A 23,831-nucleotide genomic window follows, 5' to 3' on the forward strand; every position below is an offset into this window, starting at 1 on the left:
GCCTGGACTGGCCTCCAACTATGATCCTCCCACCGTCCATGTCAGCCTCCCAAGTTTCCTTCTCCCCACCTCTACACCCATCTCAGCCTCCCAAGTAGCTAGGATTATAAGAGTGAGCCACTCCACACATTCCCCTGCCCCCCTCCAATTCCCCCATCCTCATCCCCCATGCTGGGAATTGAACTCAAAAGAGTATAGCTCTTGTTAGGCAGGTTCTCTACCACCTGAGCTGCATGCCCAGTTCTTCCCACTGTGGTTATTTCTTAGAGAGGGTCTTGCTTTGTGTCTGAGCTGGCCTAGATCTCTATCCTGTTTGTGCTTCCTGTTTAGTTGGGATGACAGGTGCACATCACCATGCCCAACTATTGGTTGAGATGGAGTCTTGAGAACTTTTTACTGGGGCTGGTATGGACCCTGGATCCTTCTGACCTCTGCCTCCCAAATAGCTAGCATTACAGGCTTGCGCCATCATGCCCAGCTGGTTTGGTTTGGTTTTGGTTTTGAGATAGGATCTCCCTAATTTTGCCCCTGCCTCAAACTCTCAATCCTGCTTCCACCTCTGGAGTAACTAGGATTACAGTTGCGTGCCTGCTTTGGTAGTCAACTTTTTTTTTTTTTAGTACTGGGGCTTGAACTCAGGGTCTACACCTTGAGCTACTCCACCAGCCCTTTTTTGTAAAGGGTTATTTTGAGATCGGGTCTCACGAACTATGCCAGGACTGGCTTCAAAACATGATCCTCTTGATCTCTGCCTCCTGAGTAGCTAGGATTATAGGTGTGAGCCATTAGCATTTAGCAAGTAATCAACTTTGAAGACCAGGAAGAGCTGGAGGAATGGCTCAAATGATGAAGACCCGGAAGGCTCCTCCCATGGGCGGGAAAGACTCCACTAAACGGCGTGTGAGCTTCAGAGGGCCGGATTTCACTGAAATGAAAGTGGAAGTAAGGAGCCTGCTCACAGAACCTTAGGAAGTTTGTGTTGGCCCGGCTGGGGAGGGGAGACCAAAGCCCCTCAGCAGGTACAAGCAAGTTTAGTGGTGCCCAGCTCTGAAGCCTCAGCTCTTGCCAAACGGACCGTAGACCCATGTCAGTGAACCTAAACGATGTAAGTAAGGAGGAGGCTGTCGGGGTGGGAAGAAGCAGAGGGGCTCTCTTGGCTCGGAACCTGCCTGTCCATCTCTTAGACTTGCTGAAGGCTCCAGAAGAAACAGCTGAGATTACCCTTCTCCCGTGGAACCGGTTCCCTTGCCAATGCCTCAAAGTTAAGAATTCGCTTACAGCCTGCCTGGCAGGAGCTTGCAACTTTCTTGTACGAATGTAGCTTTTTATGGGGAGAATCCATTAGGTAGCCACAGGGTCTGCACCCTAATGGGTAATACCTGTCCACTAAAGTCTCTCCTTGCCAAAAATCCCCCTCCTCTTATTTTTTCCAATCAACCTAACCCTTAGCCTCCTCCAAGGTCTGGAAGAAGTGTTCCCCGTCTGAGGGCTAATGTCTCTGAGTCTCGTGTGATGTAGCTCTGGCTGCACTGAGCTCTGTGAGGACTGGACCCCATCTAGCCTGTTCAATATGGATCCTTGGTGACCAGCATGAGCCTGGCAGGAGGTGATAACCACCTTCTCTCCAGGTTTTTTTTTTTTTCTCAAGTTTTAGCAAGGATTTATTTTAATATAACAGGATCAAGTATAGACAAGGTGTGTGGGGGGAAGAGAGAAACATTTCCCAGTCCCCACAAGGGATATGGGAGCAAAGACTCCTCTCCAGCTTTCTTGACCTGATACTACCCCAATTAAGATTTCTCACTGGATTTTTATTTATTTATTTATTTATTTAGGTAGTACTGGGGCTTGAATTCAGTGCCTCACATTTGCTAGGCAGGTACTCTACTACTTGAGCCACTCTGCTAGCACTGGAATTTTTTTTTTTTCCAGTACTGGGGTTTGAATTCAGAGCCTGCACCTTGAGCCACTCCACCAGCTCTTTTTGTCTTTTTTTTTTTTTTTTTTTTTTTTGAGATAGGGTTTCATGAAGTCCCCCTACCCTGACCCCAGGCTGGCTTTGAACCAAGATCCTTCTGATGTCGCCCTCCTGAGTAGCTAGGATTACAGGGGTGGGCTGCTGGCAACCGGCTGAAGCCCTGGAAATTTTTAATTTGCTCCTCCAGTGTAATAAGAAAAAGCACAGGATCGGGAGCCAGCCTACCATCAAATCCTAGTTTGTTCAAATTGTGTCACCCTGTGCAAATCATTAGCCTTTCTAAAGTTTACACCCTATGTTGGGGCATGGTGGAGCATGCCTGTAATCCCAGCATTCAGGAGGCAGAAGAACTAAGATTGAAAGTTCAAGGCCAACCTGACTACATAGCAAGTTCCAGGCCAGCCTGGACTACATAGCAAGACCCTGTCTCAAAAAAGAAAAATAGCGCCGGAAGTATGGCTCAAAATAGGGTTGGAAGTGTGGCTCAAGTGGGAGAGCACTTTCCTAGTAAGCACAAAGCCCCTGAGTTCAACCCCAAGTATTGCCAAGAAAATAAAATATAGTCTAGCAGTGAGTATAGCTACCTGGGAGGCTGAAATCAGGAGGATCTCAGTTCATGGCCAATCCTAGTAAATACTTGAAGAGACCCCCCACATCTCCAAAATAACCAGAGCAAATTGGACTGGAGGTGTGGCTCAAGTGGTAGAGTGCCTGCTTTGCAAGCAGGTTCAAACCTCAATCCAACCAAAAACAAACAAAAAAAACCCAGAATATGTGCTCTATATAAAAATAAAAAAATTTACAGTCTAATCCCTATTTCCTTGCTGTAAAATGAGCATATTAAACTTCCCCACATGGATATCTACCTACAAGAATTAAACTATGGGAATTATGCTATAAGATTTATAAATTTTAAGCTGGGCACCAGTGACTCACACCTATAATCCTAGATACTCAAGAGGCAGAGATCAGGAGGATCGTGATTTGAAGCCAGCCCAGGCAAATAGGTAGAGAGACCCTATCTTGAAAAAAAAAAAAAAAAAATCACAAAAAAAGGGCTGGTGGAGTGGCTCAAGTGATAGAGTGCCTGCCTAGCAAGCATGAAAAAAAGATTTATTTAGCCCACTGCACAGTCTATGGAATACTGAGTGCTCCAGTGTTTATTACTGTTAATAGTATTTTCTTGGTAGGACAAGGATGTAGTTCAGTGGTAGAGTGCTAGCCTAGCATGAGTGAGGTCCTGGGTTTATTCCCCAGTGTCACAAAACATAAACAAACATAAAAGTATCATTGCCAACCTTTTAACAATCCCAGTTCCCAGGACAATCATTTTTCTTTTTTATTTTTTTTTCAGTGCTGGAGATTGAATCCACGGCTTGTGCATGGTAGGCCAACACTCAGTGCTCTATTACTTGAGCTACAACCGCAGTCCCTTTTTTCTGAGCCAAGGTCTCATTATATAGTCCTGTAGCCCAGGCTGGCCTTGAATTCACTATGTAGCCTCAGACTTCTGAGTGCTGGGATTACAGGCATGCATTTTTATGAGTTAAAAACAAATTAAATTATAACTCAAGAGACAGAAATCGAAGGATTTCAGTTCAAAGCCAGCCTGGGTAAAAAGTTAGTGAGAGCATCCCTCAGTCAATAAGCCAGGCTCAGCGCTGGAATAGCATTGTGTAGCTCAATTGGTATTGTGCCTGCCTAGCATGTACAAAGCCTGGAGTTCAAACCCCAGAACTGCAAAATAAATAAATGGATAGATAGAGAAATAGGAAAATAATAATAAGTGGGCAAGGAAGCACGTACTGCCATGGGAGGCATAGGGAGAAGGACCATAGTGGAGGCAAAAAACGGAAGACCCTATTCAAAAAGTAAGTCGTGCAGGGCGCCAGAGGTCATGCATGTAATCCTAGCTACTCAGGAGGCAGAGATCAGGAGGATCACAGTTAGAAACCAGCCTGGGCAAACAGTTCATGAGACCCTATCTTGAAAAAAAAACATCACAAAAAGGGCTGGTGGACTGGCTGGAGGTATAGACCTGGAGTTTAAACCCCAGTACTGAAAAAAAAAAGTAAGTAGAGCAAAAAAGGGGTGAGGGTGTGGCTCAGGTAGCAAAATACCTGCTTACCAAGCATGAAGTCCTGAGTCAAACCCCAGTACTACCAAAGAACGAAAGAAAAATGAAAAAAAAAAAATTAAATAGCCCCCCCCCCTTTTTGGGGGGAGGAAGATTGTTTTTGAAATACAAAGGATTGAACCCAGCAGGATGCCCACATGCTTGGTACGCACCACCAGGGTTTTTTTTGTTTTGTTTTGTTTTTTTGTGGTATTGGAGTTTGAACTCAGGCCTACTCCTTGACACCTGAGTCACTTCACTGGCCCTTTTTTGTGATAGGGTTTTGCAAACTTTTTCCCTGGGCTGCCTTGTGATCCTTCTGATCTCTGCTAGGATTACAAGTGAGAGCCACCTCACCAGGCTGTATTTGTTTTTGAGATATTATTTCACTGACTTTGCCAGGGCTAGCCTCCATCTCCAGCCTCCTGCCTCCACCTCCTGAGTAGCTGGGCTTACAACACCATCACACTCTGCTCATACATAGTTTCATATTTTGCTTCTTTGGCTTATTGTAAGCATTTTTCCAGGTTTATATTGCTACGTAATATTTTATCATATTTCTATTGTTGGACATAAATTTTTTTTCTGTGGTAAACAAGGCTCTAGTAATAATCCTTGCACAGATATTCCTCTGCGCATGACGAGGTTATGTCTAGATAAACCCATTCTGAGTTGAAAATACCTTAGGTTGAAAATGCATTGAATCCACCTAAACTATGGAACACCGTGGCTTAGCAACACAATCTACTACAGAGTGTCAGTTGTTCACCCTTGTGATGCAATGACTGCCCAGAGAGTATCATATCACATAGTAATAGCCTGGGAAAATATCAAAATCCAGAGTAGACTTTCTAATGAATGTATATCACTTTGACACCATCGTAAAGTCAAAAGCCATAGGTTGGACCATTGTAAGTTAGCAACCCTCTGTACATGGACTTTGATCATTTCCTCATGAGAAGTATGACTGTTTTTTTGTTGTTGTTTTTTGGTAGGACTGAAGTTGAATTTAGGGCTTCACACTTGCAAAGCAGGTGCTCTATCACTTAAACCACACCTCTGGTCCATTTTGTTCTGGTTATTTTGGAAAGGGTCTCACAAACTGTTTGCCCAGGCTAGCCTCAAACCTCGATTCTCCTGATCCTCAGCTTTCCAAGTAGCTAGGATTACAGGCCTAAGGGGCTCAGCTAGTATGACTGTTTTTTAATTGCCCAATCCAAATGCCCACCAAGTTGCTAAATCTCTGTGGTCTTCTCTCTCTCTCTCTCTCTCTCTCTCTCTCTCTCTGGTGCTGGGGATGGGACCAGGGACTTGCAATGCTCTACCACTGAGCCATACCCCCAGCCCAGGATATGGCTTTGTGATGCTTTCAATGAGTCCAACTATGCTAGCATATAGTAGGTCCTCAGCATTGCCTTCTGCATTATTGCAAACTCTGGGATCCCCAGGCCTGAAATCTTGGCATTGTCTCTGGTTTGTTATCCTGTCTCCTTAATGCAAGCCTCCAGGGAGTCTTGAGGCTTTTTCTTGTAAAGTGAGCTCATTTCAAGTGTTCCTCCTGGGCCCCTGCCAGAAGCCCAGATTAACCCCTGTCACGCTGGTTGAAACAAGAACTATGGAGTCTGGGTATGTTTTACTTACTCTGAGGTGAGGTTACAACTCCAGTTCATCTGTCATCATTGCCAGAGTAATGACTCACTCTCTCCCTCCTCTCTCTCTCTCTCTCTCTCTCTCTCTCTCTCTCTCTCTCTCTCAGAAGCGTAAATTAGGAGGATCATGGTCCACAACAGCCTGGGCATAAATGAGAGACCATATTTGAAAAATATCTAAAAGCAGGGCTGGGGATGTGGCCCAAGTGGTAGAAGCCTGCCTAGCAAGCATGAGGCTATGAGTTCAAAACCCCATTAATGCCAGTAAAAGTACCTAAAAACAAACAAAAAGGGCTGGGGCATTGCTAAAGTGCTAGACCGCCTGTCAGGCAAGTACAAGACCATGTAAATGCCCCTGTCAAAAAACAGATTTAAAGCAAAGGTAAAAAGAGGATAGAGCAAATACAATCAACCAATGTACTTAATTTTTCATGTTTTTTAAATTGAGCCATCTTTTTTCAAGTAAAATCTAGATTTCTGCTGGGTGCCAGTGGCTCACGCCTGTAATCCTAGCTATTTGGGAGACTGAGATTGAGAGGATCGAAGTTCAAACCAGCCTGGGCAAAGAGTTCATGAGACCTCATCTCCAAAATAAACAGAACAAAAATGGACTGGAGGTGTGGCTCAAGCAGTAGGGTACCTGCTTAGGTTCAAACACCAGTCCTACCAAAAAATAAATAAATCAAAGAAAAAAATTGAGATGTCTAATTTCTGTTAAAAATGGGGAGATATAGAATAATAGAACCACATATATCACAGGAAAAAACTTGATTAGAATTGAGAAGTTGTACATGCTAGCATGGATATCCTCCTACTCCCTTATCATCCTATATAGCTCTCTTGGCTCATTGATATAACCTAACTAGCCCTTAAAAGCAGTTTGCAAACCAGGTAAGGTGGTGCACACCTATAATCCCAGAATTTTGGGAAGTGGAGGCAGGAGGATGGTAAGTTCCAGGTCAGCCTGGGCTTCATAGCAAGACTGTGTCTCAAAAACACCAATAATCACTGGGTGCAGGTGGTCACACCTGTAATCCCAGCTATTCAGGAGGCAGAGATCAGGAGGATTGCGGTTCAAAGCCAGCCTGGGCAAATAGTTCCATGACATCCTATCTCAAAAAAAAAAAACCTTCACAAAAGAGGGCTGGTGGAGTGGCTCAAGATGTAGGCCTGAGTTTAAGCCCTAGTACAGCACAAAAAAGCCACCAATAATAATAATAATACATTTAAGAGCACTGAGTTTGCAACTTCTGATTTACCCAAAAATAAATAGGGAACTTTTTCTTTTTTTTTTTGGTGACACTGGGGTTTGTACTCAGGGCTTTACATTTGCTAGGCAAGCGCTCTACCACTTGAGCCTCACCTCCTGCTCAATAGGGAACTTTTTTGTTTTTCATAAACCAGCATAATTTGATCAAGCTCTAATTTTCCTCTGCTTAAAGTAGAAGAAGCTCACTGAATTTCTTCAATGCCATCAGTAACATGCTCCCACTTCATCCAGTAATTCAACACATATTTACTAAGCAACTATTTTGTGTCAGTGACTTTTCTGGTCACCAGAGACCTATCGTTCCAAGCCAGTTCACACTTCGCCTTATTTACCAGGCTCCCTAACCACAGTGTATGCTCTGCCAGCCCATATCTGCTCAGTCCCACAAACAAAAGTGCATTTATTCATATCCCTGGTGTCATTTCCCTGCCAGTCCTGTCTGTGTTCTCTCTGGACCAGCTCCAAATCACACCAGCCTGAAAGGCTTTTTGGTGCATGGAAAGAGTGGCAGTTCAGGGGTCAGATGGAGGTGTGTAAATTACTTCCCTCTTGGGCTTGATTTCTTCATGGGAAGCACTGGCTGGCAGGGGGAGGGCTGGAGTCAGACTGCCTAGGACCAAATGACTTTAGACAAGTTCTTTAGTGGACTGAGTTAGTTTTCTTTCTTTCTTTTTTTGCGGTACTGGGGCTTGAACTCAGGGCCTTCATCTTGAGTCACTCCACCAGCCCTACTTTTGTGAAGGATTTTTTGAGATAGGGTCTTGTGAACTATTTGCTAGGGCTGCTTTGAACCATGATCCTCCTGATCTCTGCCTCTTGAGTAGCTAGGATTACAGGTGTGAGCCACCAGTGCCCAACTGATTTCTCATGTGCAAAATAAAGGTTAGAAGGTATCTCATAGAGTTGACATGGGAATTGAGTTGTACAATCCATTTAAAAGGCTTTGCTCAGTACCTGACATATCATTTAATAAATTTAGTATTTAATAAATGTTAGTGGCCTGGCACCAGCGGCTCATGCCTGTAATCCTAGCTACTCAGGAGGCAGAGATCAGGAGGATTGAGGTTTGACACCAGCTAGGGAAAAGAGTTCTCAAGACCCTATCTTTAAAATCCCATCACAGAAAGGGCTGGTGGAATGGCTCAAGTGGTAGAGCACCTGCCTAGCAAGAATGAGGCTCTGAGTTCAGATCCTAGAACCACCAAAAAAAAAAAAAAAAGAAAATAACTGGAGCTGAGAGGTGGGGCATAGCTCAAGTGGTAGAGCACGAGTCTATATGCTCAAGACACTGTGTTCAATCCTCAGTCCCCAGAACTGAAAAAAAAAAAGCTAACGAAGTTTGCAACTCTAAGCCCCCAGTCCCCTAGAGGCTTTCTGGTTGTGCTAACCCTTGGGGCTGGGTTTCCTTCACAATTGGCCTGTGTTAGGTACTGTTTGGTACAGGCCCAAAGGCTGCACCCTTATCTTCCACTGCCCTGTCTCAGGGCCCAGCGCCGTGTAGCAGGAGCTTGGTTAGTGTTTATTAAGCTAGATCTGCAGTAATGAACCAGCCATGGCTGCTGCGAAAGCTCCAGCTGCTGAGGCCACACATTCTGGGTGGAGCAGGCTGAGCAGGGAAAAGGGCCTGGGTGTGCCAGGGGCCCAGCATCACCTGTGCTTCTGGAGGCCACAATAGGCTCCCTTCTGGATGGACCATCTTGTTCTCTGGAAAGGCAAGTGACCATCACCTTGTTCCCTTCTGCTCTGAAAGGTCCTCTGCACTCTTCAGGAGGAGCAGGTCAGACTAAAGATGAAGCTGCAGGAGCTGCAGCAGTTGAGAAGGGAGCGCAGGGACCCCCCCAAAGACAAGGTAAAGTGGAAGGTAAGGTGCATCTGCTAGAAAAGAGCTGGGGAGTTCTTAGTTTTACTTAGTTTTATACCTGGCCCTGCCACTTCCTATGTGTTAATTGGATTCTCTGAACCTGTTTTCTCATCTGTAAAGCAGGGCTTACTGCCTCCCAGGCTTGTGTGAGAACAAACTAAACACTTGTATGTAAAGTGTGCAGTGTGGACCTAACTTGCATTCACCCACTCAATCCAGTTCTTTTAGTAAATGAATTCTTCACTGAACATCAATCAAATGGAATTGGGACCATCTTTCATCTGGGAAGAAATGGGGACCCTTCCCCTAAAATTTGTATCAACCTCACTTCCCCCACTTCCAGATCCCATTCCCAGTGCCTGAAGTCCCCCTGGTATTCCGAGGACACACTAAGCAGGGCAGGGAAGTGCCTAAGTCTTTGGTTTCCAACCTGCGAGTCTGCTGCCCTCTGCCTGGCAGCTCTGCTCTGGTCACCTTTGATGACCCCAAAGGTGAGCCTAGGAGTCAGTCTTGGGAGGGAGGATGGATGGATTCCCAGGACTGATCCTGTTACTCCTTGACACCTAGTGGCTGAGCAGGTGCTGAGACAAAAGGAGCATAAGATTGACATGGAGGAGTGCAGGCTGCGGGTGCAGGTCCAGTCCTTGGAGCTGCCCAGAGTGACCACCATCCAGGTAACAGAATGGCATGATTCTCGGACATGCAACGGGGAGTGTGATGCACCTGGGCCCAGGGAGCAAACTGAGTCCCCTCTCCTGTTTCCCCCAAGGTGTCCAGTCAGACAGATGGCCAGAGGGTGCTGGTCAGTGGGTTTCCTGTGGGACTCAAACTGAGTGAGGAGGAGCTGCTGGACAAGTTGGAGATCTTCTTTGGCAAGTCTCGGAACGGGGGTGGGGATGTGGAGACCCGGGAACTGCTACAAGGGAGTGTCATGCTTGGTTTCGCCAAGGAAGAAGGTAAGGGCCCTGAAGGGCCTTCTGCAGGGGAGAGTAGGGTTCAGGGTGCATGAGGCCGGGAGAGGAGAGAGAGGCCTTGATAGCAAAGGTCTACCCTCCCTGTTCTCCACAGTGGCCCAGCACCTGTGCCAGATTGGTCAGTTCAGAGTGCCCCTGGGTGGGCAGCAGGTCTCTCTGAAAGTTTCTCCCTACATGAGTGGGAAGATACAGAAGGCTGAGGTAAGTGGGAAGGTGCAGAACCAAGTGGCCAGGGAACCTATCTGTCTGCCAGAGACCAGCTCAAGGAAGGCTTTGAGTGCCCCCAGCCCCACTAACCTACCCACCAGCCTGCTCTCCAGGCTTCCGGATCTCTCCTGTACTCCCATGCAGGCACTGCTTCTGTCTTGTACTCCCATGAGCCTTTGCTATCTCTTGGCTCTTTTTTTGGGGGGGCGGGGTTTACTGGGGTTTGAACTCAGGGCTTTGTACTTGCCAGGCAAACATTCTACCACTTGAGCCATACCCCAGCCCCCTCTCTCTGCTCTCTGCCAGATCAAATTCCAGCCAGTGCCCCGCTCAGTGCTGGTGCTCAACATTCCTGATGTCCTGGACAGCCAGGAGCTGCATGACATCCTGGAGATCCACTTCCAGAAGCCCACCCGTGGGGGCGGGGAGGTGGAATCCCTGACAGTCACGCCCCCAGGACAGCAGGGCCTGGCGGTCTTCAGTGCTGAGTCAAGCTAGGTTGGGTGCAACAGTAAAAGTACCTGCATGGCATAAGGTTTATCCTCATTTCATTCTTGAAAGAAACTGGATTTGGACATGGAAGGGGGGCTGTGGGAGAGGAAAGAACCCTAACCTTTAGCACTGGTCTTCCACCAGCTCACCTTCCCTGACGCTCTCAGAGGCAACATCCAAGACCCAGGATTTGGCTTTTTATTGACACAAACACAAAGGCAGCTGCGGTAATGGGGTGGGGGACACAAAAGCAGAAATGGCACTTCCCATATTGAGGCCTCATTTAGACAACTGACTATGAAGATGCTAACCCCTACCCTCCCACCCCCCATTGGCAACGACTGGGGCAATAACCCTCCCTAATCCTGGCTCTGAAGCAAGGGGAAATACTCCCCAGCCCACAAGTCCCCACTTTGGCTCCAGCAGCCCAAGTCCTAACCTCCCTACCTCCCCACCCAAGTAAACAAAGTTTGGGGCTGAGCTGAAAAGCTGCCTCTATGCTCTGAGAAGTCAAAGGGGCCCCCCTTGACTGCAAAGGGAATATGCTTCGATTTTCACTTTGGTCCCAGACCAAGACACAGCAATGTTTCTCAGAGCTCTGGCTGGTAAAGCTTCCTGCCTTTTCTCCTCCACCACTGACAAGAGGCAGGACATGGCACAGACCACAGTGAAGGTCACTGCTTCTGCCTTGACCCCAAGAGGATAGGGGTTGGCTCCCTACCTGCTGGCACATACACAGATTTTTGGCAGTGTTGTAGGACTGGGGAGGAGTAAAACCCCAGTTCCACCAGGACAAGGAAGGCACAGGGGAGGACAGGGTGGACAAGGAGGCTGGAGTCAGGAAACCCCCTACATACACACACTAGCACAGGTTTTCCGATGCTAAGGCACTGAGAACAAATCCAGAGACCTCAGTAAAGGGTAGGGGTGCTCAGTATTCCAGAGTCACGACTAAGGGAGTCACTCTGATTCCTGCCTTTGCTGTAGGAGGCAGCCTTGGTTAAGAATGGCAGAAAACCTAGATGTGGAAGAAATCCAATTGTGCTTAAGAAGTTGGGGACAGAAGACAAGGTGGGAACTGATTGAGCCCAGATTTGGGCGCTGGTTGGCCCAGGCTGAAGGGACACTAGGAAGAGACAGGTACACGCTGGATTCACACAGATCCTGAGCTGACATTCCAATTCTTTGGGGAGATGGTGGGGCAGGGGCAGGAGGGAAATGAGGCAGAGGAGGAAGTACGCACAACAGAACAGGGGATGGACTGGTTAACCTTGGCACAAAAGCAGCACAGCAGGCCCAGGGAAAGGGTGGGGGCAGGAAGTGGCCTGCCTCCCTTTGACCCTCCCTGTCCTCTCGACAGAGCCTGGACATCCAAGTGGTCACTTCCCAACCTCTTCTGAGGGCAAGAAAGGGGAGGGCACAGCCCTGACCAGAGAGAAAGATTGAGGGCAGGGAAGTGGTCATCATCATAGAGACCTTTGGGGGAGGAAGGGCAGCGCATTATGACAGAGGATGAACTGTAAGAGGTTGGTGGTCAACAGAACGGGGCTTCCTGACTTCTCCCTTCCTGGGACTTCAGACCCTCGCCCTAGTTCTCCTTCTCTGGCCCAGGAACCAGGAGGACCTTGCCCACGTTCTTCTTCTCCTGCATCTGTTTCATGGCATCAACTACCTGGAGAGAAAGAGAAGATTCTGTTCCCAATGCTATCCAACTCCCATCCAGCCCAAAGGAGTTGGTCTTCTTCCCCAGGAACCCTCTCGAGACTGTGGCCTTCACAAGTCCTACTCAGGCCCTTCTTGCAGACATCACACTCACCTTCTCGAAGGGCCAGACGGAGTCAATGCGGGGTTTGATTTGACCCTGGTTGTACAGAGCCAGGAGGCGGACTACCACATTTCTGACCAGCTCCACTTCACCCTCCAGGTTGCCTAGGTTGAAGCCACACACAGCTCGGTTGGTCTGCAGCAGTTGCATAGCTGTCACGCTGAACTGATTCCACCACGTGCGGGCCAGGGCCATCAGATTCCGCTTGGGGCCTGTCACCAGGTTGGACATTCCTAAGGAACAGGATGACATGGTCTGTGATCCAGGCTCTAGGCACATCCCTAAATATCTGAATCCATACTTATCTGGCCCCTTGCTCCCCTTGCAATTCTCCATGCTAAGGCCAGCAGTGACAGGATAGTTCCTAAACCTGCTAGTTACCAAGGGCCCAAAACAATTTTATGTGAAGTGGGCTTTTTTTTTTTTTTTTTTTTTGGTGGGATTGGTTTGAACTCAGGGCTTTGTATTTGCAAAGCAGGTGCTCGAAAAGTAGGCACTCTATTACTTGAGTCACACCTCTAGTCCATTCTGCTCCAGTTATTTTGGAGATGCGGTCTCATGAACTATTTGCCCTGGTTGGCCTTGAAGTGTGATCTTCCTGAACTCAGTCTCCCAAGTAGCTAGGATTACAGGTGTGAATGACCAATGCCCAGCTTAAAGTAGATTTTTTTTTGTGTGATACTGGGATTTGAACTCAGGGCCTACACCTTGAGCCACTTCACCAGCCCCTTTTTTTGTCATGGGTTTCTTCAAGATAGGGTCACTGGAACTATTTGCCTGGGCTGGCTTCGAACCTTGGTCCTCCTGATCTCTGCCTCCTGAGTAGCTAGAATTACAGGTATGAGCCACTGGCACCAGGCTTGAAGTAGATTTTTAAATGAAAATCCAGCTTGCCCAAGAAGACCCATGGGTGGGACAGAAGGAAGACAAACTGGTTGGTTTTGTATGAGGAATAATCCCCCAAACAGGAATAGAGAGAACATAGATTTATGATGACTGCCATGAAAAGTTGTAAAAGATAATGAAAGAACCTGGCATGAGGAGGCAGCCATCTAACTGCAATATCTTCACTATCCGGGACTATTCCTAAAGCTCTTGATAGAGCCCCCAAGTCACTGCTCCCTTGTCACTCAAAAGCTCTGGGCCCCTATATTCCAATTTCCCACCCATCAGACCTGCCCTCCTCCCATACATCCCCTCTCCATCCCTGACCCACTCACTCACCATAGGTGACAACTTTGCCCAGGGGTTTGAGAAGGTTGTAGCCCTTGGCAGTATCTGACCCACCCAGGGGATCCATGACGATATCCACTCCTGTCACAGAGAAGGGAAACGAACAGCATTAGAATCCACGGCCATGAGACCCCTTCCCTGTCCCGTGGCTCCTACCCCCCTCAAACCTTGACTCCACCTTTGGGGGAGATCTTTTTGACCTCATCCACGTAGTCAGCTGTGTGGTAATCAATGGGGTACATGACCCCATTCTCCTTCAGCATCTCATGCTTGCCAGCGGAAGCTGTCCCAAACACTGTCACATTCTCCACAGTACGGCATAGCTGCCCAGCTGCCATACCCACACCACCTGCAGCAAGACATTCATAAGGAGAGGAGATGGAGTCACTTGGCCACTATTCTCATTCTAGCCTCTCAAGAGCCCTCTTGGTCCATAACCTTCATTGTACTTAAGCTCATTTTGGGACCCATGTCCAAATTCCATGATAGAGGATTGGGGAGGGTGACTAGAGAGGAGAAGGTGTGGGGTGAGAGCATGTTGCTAAAGACACCAAATCCAGCCTGATGCCTGAATGTTACCATGGCAACTACACAGCAGAGGCCTCTGGGCACCATAGGCCAAGGCAGTCTGGTGTTACCATGACAACAAACCAGCCAGGCTCCGGGAAGGGGCCTGGAAGGAAATGAGGATGGGGTAAGGAGAGGGAGAAAAAAGGGAGGAACCAGGTACCTGCAGCCATGTGGACCAAGACGCTGTGGCCAGGCCTTAGGTTTCCTAAATCAAAGAGGATCATGTAGGCTGTGATGTAATTGACCAACAAGGCAGCAGCTTCCTCAAAAGTCATGGCGTCAGGCATCAGGAAGGTGTTTGCTGATGGCACAGTCACCTCCTCCTGCCACATCCCTAACCGGATCAACACCATCACCCGGTCCCCTACCTTGAAGAATAGAAGAAGAGCACCATTCAGTCACTCATTTATTCACCCACAGGACATTTACCTACCTTCAATATGTACCAGACTCCCTTCTTCAAGATGAAGTAGTAGTATAAGCGTCAGTAATGGTTATGGTACTAATTAGAATGGCATCATTGAGAAGAACTTACCTTTACTGAGTGCTCACCAAGCCCTATTCCAAGTGCTTTACAAATAATTGCTCAATATTCCTTACATCAGCTTTGAGGTAGATCCTATCCTTATCTTCATTTCACAGATCATACACTTCTTTATTGTATAATATCCTTGAATGCAAGAAGCTGCATTCAATATATTAGGGCAGCACGAATGCTGTTGATGAAATCAAACTGCTTTGATTACAAAAAATGGAATCTGTCCTTTATTGGCAGTGTGACTTTAGGGAAATAAAAATTAGTTAACCAGTTTTCTTAAGAAGGTGAAGTGTAAGGATTAGATAGGGAGGAACAAAAAAAAACCCCATTCAGTTACTTATAGCCCAATGTCCAGCACATAGTAAGTAGTCAACAATGGCAGCTAGTAATAAAGACAACAATAATAAAAGCAAAAAGAGGAAGTCACATGATCAAATAACTGAAAGGAAGAGGGCAGCATGTGGTAAAAAGGGCCAGGCCAAAGCACAGGTAAATTTCTCTGAGTGCTTAGGGCTGGGTATGACCACCCAAGAAGAAGTTGTATTTGAACCAGCACTGGGGTCCCAGACAATACCTTTACTCAGAGATGGTGCAGGAAGTGTGTTGCGCAAGAAGAGACACACCATCCCAGTCACCCTCCGTCCATTCTCAGTCACCTGCATGAGAGTCTCTCACAGGAGGGGAAGGGGGCAAAGATAGAGCTCCTCCAGTTTAGCAAATGGGATCAAAGGGAAGGACAAGGAAGAGGGAGGAGTTTCAGGAAGTCCTCTCCTGGATCTCTGAAGAGCATGGAGAAGGATGTGGTGCTATTTCAGGACAATCTGGATCTATCTCGGTTCCTGCCATGAATGGTGGAATGTGTATATTAAGAAGACTTTAGGATGCACTGGCGGGTATAGTGGTGAGCATAGCTGCCTTCCAAAGAAGACTTAAGAATCATGGGAAGGGGAACGGGACTCCTAGATATGCCCTTTTTCATGTTCTCAAGCACATACTCCAATGAAGGAGACTGAAGGCAGGTTGGGATGTTTTCCTGCAAGTTCTGGCCTGAGATGAGGTCTGGGGAAGGAAGCCCTCTACCCTTGGATTCAGGTCTAACAGATGCAGAGCTAACACAGGACAGCTGGCAACCATGCAGTCCCAGAAATAGCCTAGAACAAGTCTTACTTAGTCTGGCTCATGCCTAACTCTTAGCGCATTACAGGTCAGGGCCATGACCCCTCCCAGCCCAAACACTAGGAGGGAGGGCCCTACCCAAGGAATCCAGGCTCTTACATCAGATTCTTGCCCTGGTCAGGATATCCTGTATTTACCAGGCGGAAAGTGTGGGGAGGGAGGATAGATATGTGGCCTTCAGCAGTAACTTGAACTGCAATTCCCACCCCCCCAAAATTTCCTTTTGACACCTTCCCAAGAGTGAGATTATTTAGAAGTCAGGCACGGGTGGGGCCAGAGATGAATACATGGAGAAACCCTTTAAGGAGGAGCTGTTTGCACTGGCTTCTCTACTATCTGGCAGGTCGGACAAGGGGTAGGCTGCATCTGAGGGGCCAGCTTTGAAAAGAACCCCCTAAACACATGCCCTGGAGAGATCTCAAACGGGTCTGTCAAAAAGTTGGTCACCTGGAAGTCTCCAGTGTCATATGGGTCTGTGGCCGAGATTTCGACGATAAATGAGAAAGAAAAATAGACCGGCAGGGCTGGGCCAACCTGCTCACAGTGCCACACCCCCAAGTCGAAACGGGCCCTGCTGGGATTTTTGAGGTGGGGGGTCCTCTGCAAAGAAGGCAGAGATGGTTCGGCCCGGAAGCTCTCAAGGGCAGTCCCGGTTGCGGCCCGATCGCTGAGTCATTGGAGAAACAGCCCAAGACAAAGATCAGACATGATCCCGCTTCCCCCATCCCAAGACGAGACTGGCAGTGTAAGGCGGATGGCGGTGGGGGAACAAGACTCCCTCTCCTCCATGATGGGCGTGTCCCCTCTTTGGGCCTGCTCGGGGAGGCGCCGCCTCACACCCCCACAGACCACGGGGCTGCATGTGACTAGGGTTCTGGCATGTCCACTGCGCCCCCGCCCAACCTCTACTACATAGCTCCTCAAGCTCCCAAGGGAAAAGGGGGTGGGGGCGCTAAAACCATCAGTCAGGGTAAGAGACCACAATTACTCCAGTGTTTGGTGGGCAGGGGTACAGGTGTGGTCTTACAGGGGGTGGGGGAGCAGCGGGTCGGTCATCGTGCGCATGCGCGTGGGCTCCTTATTGTTTTCCCCCCACTACCACCGTGGCTTTGGGGCGGCGGCCACAACTATAAATGATTGGGGTAGGGGCAATAACTCTATTCCTGCCCCCCCATTCTTCTGGAGCCTCAAAACAAACTAATTTCCTACGTCTTCCACGCTTCTCCACCTGGGTCTGTGCCAGTTTCCTCCGCACTGCCACACCCCCGGCGCCCGCCCACCAGTGCCCCAATGTGAGGTGGCCTGCACAACCCCTCCCCGGCCTACCCTGGCCCGCTCACCTTACGGTCGCTAACTCCCTCGCCCACGGCGATCACGACGCCCGCACCCTCCATGCCCGGGGTGAAGGGCAGCGGCGGCAGCCGGTCGTACACTCCCTGTCGGGCCATGAGGTCTGCGAAGTTCAGCCCGCAGGCCCGGACCCGCAGCGTCAGCTGACCGGGGCCGGGGGCCGGGGGCGCGGCCGGCCGGCTCTGCAGCTTCACCTTGTCGTAGCCGCCAAAGCCGGTGATTACCAGGCTGCGCAGCGGCGAGGCAGCTGCGGACCCCTCAGAGGCCTTGGGCGGCTGGAGGTCGCTTGCTGCCTCGGCTTTTGGGGGCTGCGAAGGGGCGTCTTCCCCGGCCCCTGCCTCGGCCGCCGCCACCGAAGTGGCCAGCTCCGCTACCTCTTTCTCCGCGGACATGGCTGGATTCCCGACCTGCGCGCACAGCTGGACCGAGGGTGCACAGCTGGGGAGGGCGGGGCGCGCGTCAGGAAGAGTCCGCACTGTGGACTCCAGTGGGCGGGGCGGAACTCTGGACCGGGGGCGGGGCTTCGCGCGTCGATTTAAAGGGCCAGGGGTTCCGCAAGTGAGCTTTTGGAGAGCGCGAAAAAGAAGTGTGTCGTCGGATGACAAAGTGCATGAGGACATTCTTGCAGAGACTGCGATTTAATGCTTTTATTAATAATAAGCCTTTTGCAAATTTAAACTACGTTGTGGGGTGGACTGAAGGATGATAGCAAAATTTGACTTTACATCAGACTTGGTGAGTCACCCACCTGTGGACCAGAACCCAATGAGTTGTGCCTCAGGCTCTGACTCTCACCCTGGCAGGAATCAGACTTCATTCGCTGTGGTCTTGCAGTGGCGAACTAGGAGCATGGGGACCAAGCCTTTAAAACTTTCCTACTTTGGTCATTGATGCTCTGTGTCTGGTTTTCCCGTCTGTGAAATAGAGATGGTGATGCGTGTCTGGTTTTTTTTTTTTTTTTTACAGGATAATTCATAACAATATAAAATTATTCAGAGCATTTTCGATTTAAGGACTTTTTTTTTTTTGATACTGGGGTTTGAAATCAGGGCCTTGTGCTTGCCAAGTAGACGCTTGAACCACGCTCCCAACCCAAAGAATCACTTTTTAAAGGCGAAAGACGTCATGAAAATGCAAAACAGTGGCTTGATTATTGTTAGTCTGAGTCAAGCCTGAATTGACTTTTTGGGCTTGCCTCTTCCTCCAGCAAGGCTATCATTCTGTTGTCTTCCTCCCTTTCTCCTCCCTAAAGCATCCACCAGAGGACGCAACTCCCCCAAAACTTTCTGCTGAATAGTTGGCTGGAGGAACTCAGTCCACGATTCTCTGCTAGTCCAGGCTCGCCGTTAAGTCACCATAGACCCAGACCCTCGCCCCGTTACTATGGGGACGGAAAGCTATGATGTCACTGCTGTCGGGTGGAGGTATCTATACTCTTATTTCCCCAAGACCCTTGCCTGGACGTGAGGTTGGAGGAGGGAGACAAAACCAAAAAGACTTTCTCCTTCCCTGACATCTCACGCCCCCATGTGTTCAGGAAATGGATGGCTGCCGCCGCGCGTGTCCGCACCAGCACACCTGCGTGCACGCGTGGGTACATAGAAGGCCTAAGCCTCGAGCTTGTGTGAGTACACCCTAACCCTCAGAACTTCGCCCCAACTCCACCCCGCCCCCATTCCTAAGGAAGTCAAATGAGCCAGTCTCCACCCGTACCAAACCCCCAGGGGCCCCTTATGTCAAACTAGCGCGCTAGAATCGGACTCCGAGGCCTTGGTTCCCCTGGCTCCGCCCCGATCCGCTGGACCCCGCCCCTCGGCCTCGCGGGTGGGAGGCGGGGCTGGGGGCGCGGCCCCCCGGCTGGGGGCGGGGCGGAGGGGGGCCCCCCGCAGCCCCGGGTGGGGGCTCAGCGCGAGCCCGCGAGATGCCGGTGTCCGCGGCCCGAGAGGCTGCAGCTGCAGCGGCGGGGGAGGAGGAGGCAAAAGCAGCGACGGGGCCCGGGAGGGGGGCGGCGTGGGGGGCCGGCGCGTAGCCGGGACTATGGAGGGGCAGAGCGGCCGCTGCAAGATCGTGGTGGTAGGGGACGCAGAGTGCGGCAAGACAGCGCTGCTGCAGGTGTTCGCCAAGGACGCCTACCCCGGGGTGAGGAACTGGCGTCTAGAGTGAGGGGCTCTAAGGCTGCCGGGGGTGGGTGACTGGGGCCCTGGGGACGGATGGAAACGGGTGCCTGTGTAACGAGGGACAAGAGGGAGAGGATCGAAGGAGGGGGAGGAGGCGTTGGGGGCTCTGAAAGGACTGCAGAGGATTGGGGTGGAAGGAATTAGGGAGCACGGTGAAATGAATGGGGGGTTTGGGAGAACCATGGGATCCGGGAGGGCGCCCTGGGATAATGTCGAAGGTCCTGGGCAGCGGAGAGGGGAAGAACTAGGGGCTGAAGGGACCCGGAGGGTGTCTGGGAGACTAACAGAAATTCCGTGGAGACAGCAGCTCCTGGGATCTCCCCTTCGCCCAACCCCAGACCAACTTCTGTTCAGGGACTGGACTGCTCCGGGTGTGGGAGGGAGGAGGATTTGTCTAAGGGTGAGGACTGGAGAGAGGATCTCATCTTGACCCATCCATGTCTGCAGAGTTATGTCCCCACTGTGTTTGAGAACTACACCGCGAGCTTCGAGATCGACAAGCGCCGCATTGAGCTCAACATGTGGGATACTTCAGGTAGCTAAGTCCCTGGGGGTCACCCTGACTTCCAAGGCCCCCTACCCTGGCCCTTCCTTTGGCTAGGCTAGACCTAGCCCAGTCCATCCATTCAATTCTAGGAGAAAGGAAAATCAGGGGTTGAAGGCAGTGGCTCAAGCCTGTAATCCCAGCTACTCTAGAGGATTGGGAGGATAGAGGTTCCAGGCCAACCTGGAAAAGTTCTGGAGACCCCACCATCTCAATCAATGGCTGGGGAACAATGGTACACTATCTGAACTATTCTAGGAAGCACAAATAGGAGGATTGTGGTCCTGGCGGCCCAGGCATAAAGTGAGACCCCATCTCAATTATAAGCCAAACAAAAAGGACTAGTGGAGTGAGCTTAAGTGGTAGAGGACCTGTCTAGCAAGCTCAAGGCCCTGAGTTCAACCTCCAGTACCACCAACAGGGAAGGGGGTAAGAAATTAAGGAAAATAGATTTTCTGTTTCTGCCCCAGGGAAACTGAGGCAGAGCTTGCTGAGCCTGACAGAAACCACTCCTCATATCTGAGTCCTTTAGCTGAGTTCTGCCTACCTGGGAAAGTTAAGGAATGGTTTTTATTTTGGAACATGTTTCTTTGGAGATGAGATTGGGTTTAGGAAAAATATTTAGAATTTCTTGGGACTGGAGGCATGGCTCAAGTCTGCCTAGCAAGCATGAAGCCCTGAGTTCAAACTCCAACAAACAAAACAACAAAACCAACAACAAAACAAAGCTGAGCCTCAGTAGTTCACGCCTGTAATTCTAGCTACTCATGAGGCAGAGATAAGAAGCATCACAGGGATCATGGTTCAAAGCCTGCCTGGTGGAGTGGCTCAAGGTGTAGGCCCTGTATTGCAAAAAAAAAAAAAAATTCTTGGGGGTCAAAGGGGAATGATCTATCAAGACTGAACCAGAGAAATCTGAGATGGAATCCCAAGAGGATGGGGAAGCTTTGTTCCCTGCCCTTGGTCCTCACACTCACCCCCACCCCAAATGAGTAGGGTTTTTATTTTTAAATATTTATTTATTTTTGGTGGGACTGGGGTTCGAACTCAGGGTTTTACATTTGCAAAGCAGGTGCTCAACCACTTAAGCCACATCTCCAATCCATTTTGCTATGGTTATTTTTTGGAGATGGGGGTCTTGAAAACCATTTGTTTGGGTTGGCCTTGAGCCCCCATCCTCTCAGTCTCAACCTCCTAAGTAGTTTAGAATTACATGTTTGAGCCACCGGTGCCTGGCAGGGTTTTTTTTACACAGTTCCCTGGAGGGCTTTAGAATATTCTGTCAAAGCCCAAAAGCACATGTAAAATTTTCTGAGACTGTTGATAGATTTCCTGATCTCCTCATAAGTGTCCAGAACTCAAAGAGATTAAGAATTTTTCTTTTGTAGAGACCCCCCCTAGGGAAGCAGAGAGCTGTTTCCTTCCCTCTCATCTCCCCTCTGCCTGCTCCCCTCCTTGTAGGAACACACTCCATGATGGGTATTAATGATTGCTGTTTTCATTTTGTGCTCCCAGCATTCCTTAATCAAGATTTCTTAGTCTCTCATTCCCTTTTAGGCCTCACAAGTGCCTTGCGTGTCCCTTTATTCCCTGTCTTCCTTCAGGTTCCTCTTACTATGATAATGTCCGTCCTCTGGCCTATCCTGATTCTGATGCTGTGCTCATCTGCTTCGACATTAGCCGGCCAGAAACACTGGACAGTGTCCTCAAGAAGGTGGGAGTCCTGGGAAGCAGGGCAACTTGACTGAGGAGACCAGACTGCATGGTTCTGACACACATGAGGCAGGAGGAAGCAATGATGGCTGAGGCACAGCCATAAGCTGGGTAGTGGATAAAGCTCTCAAGCCCTCTCTACTCTAGCTCCATTCTTCCCATCCTGCCCCTTCCTGGAAATCAGTCTTCAGAGCTGGAACCAGGAGCTGGGTGAGATGTAGATAGCAGGGAGAAGTGCTCAGGAATTCCTTCCCTGTTCTCCCCATCTTCTGGGGAGATCTGGGGAGCCCCAAGTGGAGGGAATGGCAATGCAGATCCTGGAGTTTAAGGAAGCCCTGGGGCCTCCCTATTTCCATGAGAAAAGCCCTTTGGTGAAGGGACAAAAGTCATTTGCAGCCCCTAGCTGGGGGGTGGGGTGGGGTGGGGTTGATGTTTTTGGGAGAAAGTATGGGAAAGGAAAATGGGAATGGGGAAGTTCCAAGCTGGCAGACCCCTCCTGGGGCCACTGAGGGCAGAAGAGGGGCCCCAACCCTACCGCAACCCTCTGTCCCCTTCTTGGACACTATCCTATTCTCAACCCAAGCACACCATCCCCATGTCCTTCCTCACCTGAGAGTGTGCAAGGATACATGGTTTCTGCGTCCTGTGAGGAAGGATGGACTTCCCCCTGACATGGAGCAAGCTTTCTCTCTGTCCCTTCCTCTACCCCTCCCTAACTCTTATTTTTTTCCTCCAAATAGTGGCAGGGGGAGACTCAAGAATTTTGCCCCAATGCCAAGGTTGTACTGGTTGGCTGTAAACTGGACATGCGGACAGACCTGGCCACACTGAGAGAGCTATCAAAGCAGAGGCTTATCCCTGTTACACATGAGCAGGTGAGACCCTTGACCTCTGACCCCATCCCTTGACCTTCCCTCAGCCCTGACCTTCAACCTCAGACCACAGCCTCCATGTACCTTGCTAAACTGCAGTCTAAGCGCTATCATTTTCTTCCATGTACTTTTTCAGGGCACTGTGTTGGCCAAGCAGGTGGGGGCTGTGTCCTACGTTGAGTGCTCCTCCCGATCCTCTGAGCGCAGCGTCAGGGATGTCTTCCATGTGGCCACAGTGGCTTCTCTTGGCCGTGGCCATAGGCAGCTGCGCCGTACTGACTCACGCCGGGGTCTGCAGCGATCCACTCAGCTCTCAGGACGACCAGACCGGGGGAATGAGGGGGAGATACATAAGGATCGAGCCAAGAGCTGTAACCTTATGTGAGGGACTGCAGGGGGGCGGGCAGAGAGTAAGGACAGGTGGTGAGGGGCACAATTGTTTCCCTGCCTGCACCCAGGCTTCCTGATCAACTGACCCTGGCTGGGAGGTTAGGGCAGGCAGAGTGAGCAATTCTTTTGGCCAGAGGATCTGGAGGGCAGAAGGATGTCATCATTCCCTAATCCTCATCCCCTCCTCTCCACTGGAAGTTGTGGGAACTAACAGGTGAGGGATGGGGCAGGTGGGTGTTAGGGAAGCCAGCATCAAGCAATGACCTTGGTTGAGCCTTGTGTAAAAAGGGTACCTTCTCTTCCCACCTCTGGTCCCCATAACCTCATCCTGGCTTCTTTCCCTAAGGAAAATGTCCATTCATGACCTTCTCTTTTCCTCTCCTCTCACTTCTACAGCTGTTCTCACACATTCTAACCTCCAGGCACCATGCACTAAATTTTAAAGCAAGGAGAAGCCCCTCCACTTCCATCACTAGACCCTAGCTCCCCTCCTCCCTTCCCCTCAACAGTCCCCAAATAAAGCCCATGTCCATGGAAAACGACTGTGGCTTTAGTTTTTTTTTTTTTTTTTGCTTTTTCAAAAACTAATTTACCAGTCTCTAGCAGCAGCAGGGGAAGTTAGTCCTTAGGGGGGACTTTTCTGTCCATGTCCATAGATGGGACCAAGGAAAAAAAGCCATGAGTTGGATCGCAAGTGTTGTCCTTTTACGAGCCAGAAGAGGGGGAATGAAGTATCTTGGGATTCTTCCAGTTAATGAGAATAATCCTCAGGCCATTGTGGGGTCTTGCTCAGCATTACTCAGCCCAGCTGGGACCCCCTGCTGGCATGGGAGTGGCAGTGATGAAGTGGTGTAGGCCCTTTAGGGACCTCAGGAAAGGAGAGGAAAGTCACATCA

General features: G+C 49.6%; 3 protein-coding genes across 4 annotated transcripts; 2 read left to right on the forward strand and 1 right to left on the reverse strand.

Moving 5' to 3' along the window:
* The first annotated feature begins 904 nt into the window (after positions 1–904).
* Positions 905–11,554, forward strand: Ifi35 (interferon induced protein 35). Of its 2 annotated transcripts, none has more exons than XM_020165201.2 (7): positions 905–1,105; positions 8,764–8,862; positions 9,218–9,365; positions 9,442–9,548; positions 9,644–9,830; positions 9,943–10,049; positions 10,362–11,554. In XM_020165201.2, the coding sequence occupies exons 1-7, from the start codon at positions 1,085–1,087 to the stop codon at positions 10,551–10,553; spliced, it is 861 nt and encodes a 286-aa protein (XP_020020790.1). In that variant the 5' UTR covers positions 905–1,084; the 3' UTR covers positions 10,554–11,554. The 2 variants fall into 2 exon arrangements, with proteins under 2 accessions (XP_020020790.1, XP_020020789.1); XM_020165200.2 differs by having other exon boundaries at positions 906–1,105; positions 8,764–8,874.
* Vat1 (vesicle amine transport 1) lies at positions 10,732–17,871 on the reverse strand. The gene is made up of 6 exons (XM_020165196.2): positions 17,230–17,871; positions 14,336–14,543; positions 13,784–13,954; positions 13,597–13,686; positions 12,364–12,605; positions 10,732–12,219 (listed from the first exon to the last, which is right to left on the reverse strand). The coding sequence occupies exons 1-6, from the start codon at positions 17,857–17,859 to the stop codon at positions 12,136–12,138; spliced, it is 1,425 nt and encodes a 474-aa protein (XP_020020785.2). The 5' UTR covers positions 17,860–17,871; the 3' UTR covers positions 10,732–12,135.
* A 1,288-nt stretch (positions 17,872–19,159) lies between these two features.
* On the forward strand, positions 19,160–23,477 carry Rnd2 (Rho family GTPase 2). Its single transcript, XM_020165149.2, has 5 exons — positions 19,160–19,378; positions 19,864–19,951; positions 21,565–21,674; positions 22,414–22,548; positions 22,682–23,477. The coding sequence occupies exons 1-5, from the start codon at positions 19,277–19,279 to the stop codon at positions 22,928–22,930; spliced, it is 684 nt and encodes a 227-aa protein (XP_020020738.1). The 5' UTR covers positions 19,160–19,276; the 3' UTR covers positions 22,931–23,477.
* Positions 23,478–23,831: the final 354 nt, after the last annotated feature.

This window comes from Castor canadensis, chromosome 11 (genome assembly GCF_047511655.1).
Source record: "Castor canadensis chromosome 11, mCasCan1.hap1v2, whole genome shotgun sequence".
In the NCBI taxonomy this organism is placed as follows: Eukaryota; Metazoa; Chordata; class Mammalia; order Rodentia; family Castoridae; genus Castor; species Castor canadensis.